The sequence below is a fragment of the Phaethon lepturus genome, unplaced genomic scaffold (genome assembly GCF_000687285.1).
Source record: "Phaethon lepturus isolate BGI_N335 unplaced genomic scaffold, ASM68728v1 scaffold48394, whole genome shotgun sequence".
Lineage (NCBI taxonomy): Eukaryota > Metazoa > Chordata > Aves > Phaethontiformes > Phaethontidae > Phaethon > Phaethon lepturus.
The window spans coordinates 5,386-15,654 of NW_010534946.1; the positions used below are offsets into that span (position 1 = coordinate 5,386).

Below are 10,269 nucleotides of genomic sequence, written 5' to 3' on the forward strand. Positions count from 1 at the left end.
TCTCAGCTGCCTGTCCCAGCTTGTTGCCTGGCTGCAGCTGGAAGGTACACATGTTCTGGCAGTGGCTGCCTGTGCATCCTCACCCTTTGCCAGGTACTGCTAAGAGCACATTTGTTTGCTGCTGAATAATACAAGCCTTAAAAGTGGTTGACAGTGCGGTTGTGCTGAATGGGATGCTATCAGGTGGAGCTTTACATGTACAAGGAGAAATCGTGATCCTTTCTGTAAGATTCCAGCATGCCTACTTTGGACAATTGGAGACGAGTAGTTTGTAGTGGGAACCCTGGGCTTGCAGTCTGTCAAACACTGTACCAGAGATTCTCCCGATTCCAGGAGATTCTTTGGGTGCTGGTTAGTGACATGTGCTGACCTGATTTTTCTTTCTCAATAGATCTGTTGCTATCTGTCTGAAACTTCACCAGGGAACACTCCTAATAGAAATGGCAGGTAAGAAAACTACAAAATATGGCAGCGTAGGGAGAAGAACAGTTTCAGAGAATGTTTTTCAGTATGCTGTGATGTCTGTAACGCGTCAGGTATGCAATATGCGTCCCGTCTTGAGATCTTAGTGATTGCTAAAGCTCTTCAGATACTTCTCTTGTCTTGCTTTGGTCACGTTCACTTTTACACTGTATCCATTGTAGATTTGTCAGCTGAGGTTACTGTTCTAGCAATAAAGGGTCAAGTGTGACATGTTTGAAAGTTTTATGAGGATGGAATTTATTCACTAAAAAGTACATGAGAATAATTCATTCCTTACAGAGGCTAAACAGCTTTCCACAGTGTTCCTAGCTGTACTACTGATATTAATAGATCTTAATTTTACTTGGGAGGAATTTTGTTACTAATTTCACTACAACTTTTTTAAGATAAGAGGTCAGGGACTTGCATACAGCTGCTGTTTACTGATAATATAGTTTGGTTTTTGAAAGCACGAGTTGTGCTTGCTGATCTAATGTGTTGATCCTAGCCTTGATGGGAGTGCTGTAGCACTCCAAGCTATGCAGTCAGACATTTGATTTCTTTTGTCTATTCTTGGAAGTAACCCAGAGCAATTGAAAACTACAGGGTCTCCAGGTGGGAAAAAGTGGTCATCTGGCTGCTTGCAGCCGGGCAGCAACAGAGAAGAGGTGTAATCCTGATCTTTGTGTACCTAGCAAACAATTGTGGAAGTACTTGGAGCATTTTGTGAGCTTGAAAAGTGACAAACTGCAGTGGCTGGTGCCTAGCAGGCCAGTTGGTTTTGGCCCCACCGTTTGGGGACTTCTGGACTAAAGGCTGGCGGCAGCTCTCTTGCCCATGACAGGTCTGTACTGTAGGAGAGAGAAAATGGAAGACAGCAATCAAAGTAATAGCTGCAGCTTCAGCTGTTGAAGAAAGACAGAACAAAATTTTCCTCATGCCTCAAAAAAAAAAAAAACGTTAGAGAATCTGCTTTTACTGTGGTTGGTTAATCTAGGTTTCATTGACTTCCCTAGAGAGCTGCCTCTTTAGCTTTTAAAGCTCTGCCCCCTTCCTTTCCTTTGATCCAGCATCGTTATGGCCTTTTGTAGGCTGCTGAGACAGACTGTCCAGGAGAAAGTCCATTATGTGTTTACAGCAAACAAAAAATTAGTGCTAAGAAGTCCAAATTCCTATGGACTTTAAAAGCAGCCGTGGGCCATCAGCGCTACATGCGATGGGGTCACTAGTATGTGTTAACCACTAACACCAGCTTTAGAGGGCATCTGAATTAATGTAAATGCATTTAGAGGAGACGGGTGAGGAGAGGCAGACTTATTGTTTGTTTTTATAAGGGAAAGTCTACTGAAAAGTCAAGTTTAGCTGGTGACTTCAGACATTATTCCATATTTAATTCTGATGTACTCACAGTGGGCGTTATCCTCACCATATTTTCTGCATGAAGATATGCCTCTCCTTTGCATGAAGTAAAGCCTTTTCTTTCCTAAAGCATGGCTTACAGCTTTAGACTTTTCCCTGCCAACCTTCAAATGAAGCTAAGAAGCTGCTCCTGCGAAATGTCTTCTCACACAGAGATAATGGCAAGAGAAGGGGAACTCTTGTGCTGACAGTTCTTGTTCAGACATTTCCTGTTGTCTTCTGTGCCATTTGGAGGTTTTCCCAGGACATTCCTCATCTCTTCCTCTGGTTGTTTTTAATTCTGTTTACTGAGGCTGAAGTAGACTAGAGACAATTAGTCACAATGCCCTGGAATCAAACTTTAATCTGCACTGGAAGGCAAGAGCAAACATTCCCAAACATGTAGAAACGCACATCCAGGCACACACATATACACAGCCAAATCTGTGCATCTGTCTAGAAGCTGACAGCAGCTTTAATGCAGAGGATTTAGGCATTTAATTACTTGATTTTAAAACATAATTTCTTCCCAAGGTAAGCTTTTCTTCACCGTATCGCTTTTGTCAGCATTTGATTTATCGTATCTGAATGCAAAGCTTTTCTCCTTTTTTTTCCTTTTTTCCTTTTTTTTTTTCTTGGGGCTTAGTAGGGGAAAAACTTGACTTTTAAAGAAAAAAGGGTACATTCGCGAGTCTTGTAAACAAAATCATCCCTATGTCTGACGTGCCTTCCCTCAACTGGATGACATCCGAGTACTAAATTCCAGTTTGAGAGATGCTTTCCAAAGGCACCCTTCCTTACTGTCACAGGGACATACCTACTACAGGTCCTAAGGCCGGATCTGTGCGCCAGCAAGCCTACCTACTCAGAGCTTATGTCTGAAGGTAGGCCTGCTTGTCTGGGAGATCGCCAGCTTTTCCTCCTGCTTTGGTTTTCTGAGAGGTTGTAACTAAAAACCTCTGTGCAGCCTATTTCCCCCAGATGTTGCTTGCCTCTCCCCGCTTCCTGGGGAACCTCATCCCGGAGCTTATTTTAAGTTTTTTGTCTTGCAGCACCTTTTGCACAACTTTACACTTATTAGCTCATTTCTATTCCTCGCTCTAAGCCTTCCATGCGCTAGTTTAAATGTCGTGTCCACTGCTGAGGAAGGAGAACAAGATGTTTGGTGTCCAGGGTGAGGATGAACGTGCTGCAGTGAGCAACTTGAATGGCCAGAGCTCATGGTGGTTTTCTCTTTTGATTCTTGTGAGTCCCCTTGACTTACAGGTCCACGGGTGTGTATTGGGAAGGTGTGGAGGATATTACACTTGCTGAGCCATTTGACCGTGTTTCTGCATTCAGCTAATATCTGTGTTCTGCCTTGTAGAAAAGGTGAATAACTTCCCACCGCTCCCCAAGTTTATTCCTCTGAAACCATGTTTCTACCAGAATTTTGCTGATGAAATTCCCATCGATCATCAGTCTCTGGTGAAGACAATCTACCACGTATGGATCTGTAAGTTGAATAAGAAACCTGTGCTGGAAAAACGTATGTGTTTAGTGAAAAAACATACGTCTCAATGACTTACATGCTTTAAAGTTTTGACTGCAATTAGCTGATGAGAAACAGTGATTCATCTTAGAATACTGTAATATAACTTTATGCCCAAATTTTAAGCTGCTATGCCTTGAATCTTTGCTGCAGAGCTGCTGTTGAAGAAAGGAGGGAGTATCAGTGCTAGAAAAGTCTATCAGTAAATTTGAGGAGGAAAAAGGCAGACGGCATTTGATACCTTTATTAATGTCAAGTGATGTTTTACTCTCCAAAATAGCCCTCTTAAAGTAATTCCCAATTCACCTAAACTAAGATGAATAGGACAATTTTAGGTAGGAAAATAAATGTGGCTTGTTTGCTTGCTACCTGTCCCCAGCTTGCTACAGGAAGGCTAAAATGTTTGTGCCATCTACAGATTTCCCTTCCCAATCAAAGTAGTGTCTTCTAGCCATATGCTGTCTCTTCTTTAGCTGTCCAAAGCCCACAAAAACGCTCCCTGTCCTGCTGGAGGAGGGCGCTGATCCTCTTGGTCACAGCTGGCGATTTGCTGATATTGTGTACGAACAGACCTCCTGGCTCTGGGCTTCTGTTGTCTGGCTTAGCTGTTCAAAAGCCAGTAATGAAAATTGACCATTCTTCTCCAAGGAATGAAATCGGGTGAAAAATGGTGTGGCAGACCTAGAGAACCACAGTGAATGCTTTGGAAGATTAAAAATATTTTTGCCTTGCTTATCTTTTTTTCCCCAAATGCTTGTCATCCTATTTACCCTTCTCACTGAAGGAAAGCTTGTTTTCTGCCAGATATGCATTTGGTGGCATGTCTTTTATTCCAGATGCATAGGATGTGTGTATGAGAGAGATTTGTGTGCATAAATAATAGCATAATCTATCACTCCATTGTTCTTTCGTTATTTAGAGATGCTGAAATGAGCTCTGTAATTTTCTTGCCTGAAGAAACTGCTTGTCCCTTCAGACTAACTGGTTAAATGTTGCATGCTGTAAAGCTGCCTTTGTCTGCAACCCTTTCTAAACAAAGCGCCCCTCATTTAAGTTAATGGCAGGCTGGAAAGGTGCCAGCCGTTTGGGCAACTTGTCTATGCATGGCTGAGGAGACCTGGCATTTTCACCAGGAGTTTTAAATTTCTGTCTGCAGCACGCTTTCTTTTGGGGTCTTTTTGGGATTGGATGGGATGGAGAGAGAGACACATATGGAGGGAAGACAGTAAACAAGAAAGGGCCGCTGTTAAAAACAAACACAAAAGTCGTTGCTAGAAGGTGGAATGCTCATTACTTTAATTGGATGTGAACATTTTATTAAGGTGGGTGGTGATTTGGGGAAACCTGTACCAGAGCTCCCACTACTGGAGAATAAACTCCTCCCTGACACGCAGGGAGAACCAGAAGTTCCTTAAAACGTTATAGGTGCTTTTGGCATGGTGGGTTGCTTTTTTAATTAAGCAATTTTTGGAGAATAAATGAGTTCTGAAAATAAAAGCTTGAAGTACAGCTAATTACTGTACAAATTAAATTTAAATAAGTAAAATTCTTTCTTCCCACCAATATTAAGATACATCCAAACCATTGTGTATAAAGCCTTGTTGTTAGCTACTCAGAAGAAATTGTCTTTATAGTAAGGCAATGTTTCATTTTAACTCTCATGTAATTTGTGTGTCAGAAGCAGCAGCTGGGTTCAGATAATTTCCATTCTAGATTCTCCCGACTGTGTTGTCACTACTATTTTACGACCACACAACTTCGTAGTTGTTTAGCAGCCCCCGGGCTGCGTGAAGGCAGGTGCGTCTGTGCCAAGAGGAGGAAAGAGAAGAGTCGGGAGAGGCCAGACTGGTGCTGGGCATCAGAGGACCAAGCCAGTGATGTGCAGGCGTGCTGCAGAGCCACCACATGTAGTGGAGCAAGGAACAGGCAGGGCATCTTTGCTTACTACAGGTGAAGAGAAATGCAGGGATTTAATTTTGACTAAAGAAATGTGACCAGGGTCCAAAGTGTCACTGTGAGCTCATCACCAGCTGGTACTGAAGCATCTCTTGTATTTGGACCCTCTACCTTGTCATTTCTCTTTATCTGTGCTAAGGTTTTTTTAAGAGTTACCACCTGTTTTCCAAAATACGAGCTTGTAATTGGGTTAAGCCTCTTCAAGACTGGCAGAGCCTGGGGGGATGCAAGGATAGGTGCAGGGAGTCCCTGGAGCATTGAGGGGAGCACATGGAGGAAAGCGGGGAGCCCCTGGCATGGGGACTGAGCTCAGCCTGCAAAAGCTAGGAAGTGTGCAGCCCCCCTTTGCAGTGACATTCAGCTTCAGGGAAAGTGGGGAGCAGTGTCACTTCGTGCACGTCTACTTAGCGCAGCACTGGTGCACTCTGGGGGCCTTTGTTAACTGTTCCTTTTTATCGAAGTGGCAGGAACAGGGATGTGAAAGGGCCTTTAAGCCACCCCTGAGGTCCCATGTTCACAGCCTGATTGGAGTTTGCCTATCCCCTTGCTCAAGGCAGCACTTACAAGCCCTGAAGCCAACTTCCAGGCTTTCCTCAGAGCCCAGGGAAGCAGAGAGTGAGCCGCAAGGCGCTGTGCTGGTAGGCTCCCTTCTGAGGCAGCCTTGGTAAGCACGGAGACCAAAGTTGTACTGAGACTGGGTGCAGGGCAGTGTTTTACACCCCTCACCTCTCATAAAGGGGTTTTGCTACAGATGGGCATTGAACCTTGCTCATCATTCATAATAATACTGGCCTGAGTCTTGTATTGGTCACACCGGTTGCTACCCAGCTCTCCATCCTTTGGCAGGTCCCAAAAGAGTTTCCTCATCCCTCTGCCGCAGCAGTCATTCTGGAGACGGATACGTCCGTGCTGCCGGCTCCTGGGGTCATGCAGGAACCTGCGACTTGCTTGAAGCGGCTGCATTATTGGGCTTGTTTCCCACTGCACTGTGGCCCCTCCCTATTATAATACCTGGTGTTTGTTTCTTTTTTTGCATGAAGTTATGAAACTGCACAACCTCATGTTCTTTCCTCTGCCCTCTTCACAGTTTACTGCATCACGCTAGTAGTGAATATAATTGCATGCCTGGCGTGGTGGATCGGAGGAGGCTATGGGGTCAATTTTGGTTTGGCCATCCTGTGGCTCATCCTCTTCAGTCCCTGTGGCTACATCTGCTGGTTCCGGCCTGCGTACAAAGCTTTTCGGTAAGTAGAAGCCCATGAGGTTTTGTTTCGGTTTCCTCTGGGAGAGAGATGTTGTTAGTGGGGAGTGCCCCTACGGAGATCTGACTGCCTGGGATCAAGATAAAGGACTTGATGTCTGAATGTCTTGTTTACTTTGAAACAAAGAAGAACGTGGCTACTTTTAAATACTAGATGTAGGACTGAGGGTCACCCCCCTAGGATTGGAGATGAGCAGCAGCGAGTAGTTTGCCACTTCTATGAGGATGAAATTCATATTTTACTTAAATATCTCAGGCTCAGCAGCACCCTCATATCAGTATAACATTAAGATAGATACTAATTTGGTAAAGCTTCATTGAGGCTTATTTTGGTGGAAGACTATTAAGTTATTAGTTTTTGAGAACTCATCTGTTTTTTGTCTCTAGATACTTGAGAGCTTGGCGCCTTTGCTTTTTAGATAAAAGCAGTTCCCTGAGGCGAGTCCTTCTGAAACTCCACAAATATTTAAAGCCATCCTACACTTTCACTTTAATTAATAATCATTTGCATTTGCTTATGCTTGCTGTGGATCACGACACATTATTCAGACATTAATGCATAATGTCCCCAGCAGTTTCCAGCCTGATGGAGGGAGAGGAGGCACAGAGGAGCGGGGGGACCCACCCAGGGTCACACTGCAGGCCACCAGCAAACCCCACACACTAGTCAGGGATCTGGACTCTGAAGGTGAAGCTCTTTCTGGCTTCCGTTACCAAAATACTCTAGATTTGGATTATTCACCAGATTCTGTGATGAGTTGGTTTAGATAACAGCAAAAGTAGCTGATGGAAATGGGAGTTGGCAGGTGGGGTCCTATCTATTTAGGACATGCTAAATTAGTTGTTTAATGCTCTTCCAGCACTGGGCAGTTAGTGCACTGGTGGTGCTTAAAACATCAGTGGCTACATCATGAAGTACAAGAGGAGGGTTATTTCTGATGCAAATGGAAGGCCACTGGGTTGGATTCTTCTGAAAGTTTTAAGACATGAAAATAACCAGCTCTGACCTCTTGCCCTCTGGGACTGGGGTTTTGTCCCCATCCCTAGCTCAGAAGCCCGAGTGCCAGCTAGAGCTCTGTGCAAAGAGCAGTTTCCATTCTGAAGTCTGGGAAAAATTACTCCTCCCCGTTGACCTCCTCTGGGCTTCACAAGGAGCGTTTCTAATTATTTCTTTAATGTTGTTTGTGCAACTGAATACTGAAAGGTCCCTGAGGTTACTCTATGTAAAGACTTCTACAGTTAAAAAAAGAATAAGCCCTAGGGACAGGCTGGCAAGCCCAGAGATCATTGACTTTGACATCAGTTGTAGAAGAGGCTTGAAAAACACTGCAGTGGGGCAGCACTGTGTCTTGTGGGATCACAGCTAGTCGTGATTCAAGAAAGCGAGGTCCGTCCCACTTGCTATGCTTTTTCTGGGAAGAGGCAACCCTTCAATATTGGCATCATGTACTGCAAGGATGCTTTCGTAAAACCTTTGTCATCCATCTGCATCCAAAATTAAATTAGCTGCAGAGCTTTGGTGCTAGGGCAAAGCTGTTGCAAATCTGCACCAGAAAGCTGGATCAGAAATCACCTTTTCTGTGTATCCTCGCTAATTCCCACAGATCCTTTCAAATGAAGACTCCTCCAGCCCTTCCAGGTCATAGTTGCAAGAGTCTGTTTGAAGGCTCAGCCTCGAGCCTAATCCTTGTTAATTGGATTGTGATAGGCACTACTGTGAACAGTCCATGTTTAAAGTATTTCTTTCACATTGCTGTACTCTAAGGTGATATTTGAAGGGTGGGCTCATGAAGATACTTGGGCATGGAAAATTTCCTTCATAGCATCTCTGTGGCCGCCTTTGGAAAATGGAGGGTAACCATACCAACACACGTGGCTCAGAGCAGCAGGGGTCTGGCTGGAGGCTTTTCCACTTGTCTCAGACCAGCCAGGGTCCACGGCATTGACCTCACCAGAGCCTGGGGTCCTGCCTCCCTCGTCTCCTCTTTAGGCATTCAGGGCTAGAATTATAATACTAATAAACATTAAAATAATAATAAGAATTATTAAAATACTTTCAGGGTTTGAGCAGGAGCTGGAAATGACCAGAGCTCTTTTGTAAACTCCTCCTTGCACCAAGAAGCCTCATAAGTAACTGAAGTGTTTTTTGTACATCTGTTCTGTAAATCATGGGCCCTTTGAGTTCCTGAGAGAATGAGAATCATTTATATCATTAAAGATGATAGTTTGGGGAGTTTTTGATGTGTCTGGGCTTACAGTGAAAGGCTGGCTCATTGACATAGCTGGTTTAATGGGATGAAGATGTTCAGCAGCTCTGTGGCAGAGCCAAAAGTCAGGCAAGACACTGCTGTGCCCCAGTGCACCCATGACTGAGAGACCGTGAATACCTTTTTGTTTGGGATCATATTCATGCTGCCTGTTACACATGCGTAAATTAAAGGACCTCACATATTCAGGACCCTCTCAACCTGTACGTCTTGGAGGTGTGGAGCCCGCAAAGATGCGAACACATGCATCTGCTCTTCCCCAGACAGGGTACCACCCACTTCTCTTTGTGGCTGGTTTTCCTCCTATTATGTCCCAGTGCTGGATTATTAACTGTTGGCATGCAAGCATGATGATGAGCAGTCACTGAGACATCCCCAGCTGGAATTCTCATGCCTGCCAGTGTTCAGGCCTCCTTGTGCCTACTTGCCAGTGGCTGAGCTGCACAGGTGTCAGGCTGTGCTGTCTCCAGATGTTTGGTCAGAGAAGTGATTCAAGCACACTCTGTTCTGCAGGAGGCTGCCTGTCGTCATGTGTCATCATATATGCAATTACTTTGGTAGAGCAATTGCAGGAGCCAGGCTCATTGCAAGAGATTAGGCGCTGATGATTCATGGGTGTGCGTGCTTTCACTGCCAGGGAAAGGCCAGGAAAAGAGGAGTAGCCTTCAGTACACAGCTGTAGAGGGATCTCTTCTGAGGTACCACATTTAAGGGTTTGTACGTGATGGGGTCAAACATTGGTGTGAAGCGATGCGAGGTGCCAGTCTCCCTCTAACTTCCTTTCTTCCTTCACAGGTCTGACAGCTCGTTTAATTTTATGGCCTTTTTCTTCATCTTTGGGGCACAGTTTATTCTCGCGATCCTGCAGGCAATTGGTTTCTCCGGATGGGGAGCTTGGTAAGCAGGATGCTCTTACAGTCTTACAGCTGTAAGAGCACTCGGCTGCTGTGCCTGAGAATTTCAGGCTATGGGCTGTTTCCATGAACTTTTGAGAAAGTGGTGGGAGGCTGTATGGGATGGAGTGGAAGAAGCTTTCTGTTTTCCTCTGCATAATTATATCTGCTCTTGGAGTACACAGTTCTGTTCTCATTGCTGCATTGGCAAAAGTCGGTTATCTTCACCTGCTTGTTCTTTTTAGCACCTTCCTACAATATCCATTTCTTTTTACCATTTAACCAGCCAGTTTCAAGATTCATCTGATCCTGTCTTAGCATTGCCCTCAAATTATTCGCAGCACATGGTGAGCAGTGCGTGATGACTCACTGTTGGCCTCTAGAGCAAGTATTGAGAGAATTGCCCTAAAATAAATGGGAGCATTTCAGTGTCTGTCCCTGGTTATGTTATAATTGTTTAGCATTTTAACTTTCTGTCTCTAGAGACTTGAGAGCAATTCC

The 10,269-nt window shown here is 44.5% G+C and overlaps 1 protein-coding gene across 1 annotated transcript in view; it reads left to right on the plus strand.

Moving 5' to 3' along the window:
* Window positions 1-2,985: 2,985 nt before the first annotated feature.
* The window catches only part of SCAMP4 (secretory carrier membrane protein 4), an 8,830-nt gene continuing 1,546 nt past the window's right edge, over window positions 2,986-10,269 (plus strand). Inside the window, exons 1-4 of the mRNA XM_010285650.1 lie at window positions 2,986-3,034; window positions 3,227-3,355; window positions 6,435-6,591; window positions 9,671-9,772. Coding sequence (XP_010283952.1) covers window positions 2,986-3,034; window positions 3,227-3,355; window positions 6,435-6,591; window positions 9,671-9,772 — 437 coding nt within the window. The remainder of the gene's footprint in view (window positions 3,035-3,226; window positions 3,356-6,434; window positions 6,592-9,670; window positions 9,773-10,269) is intronic.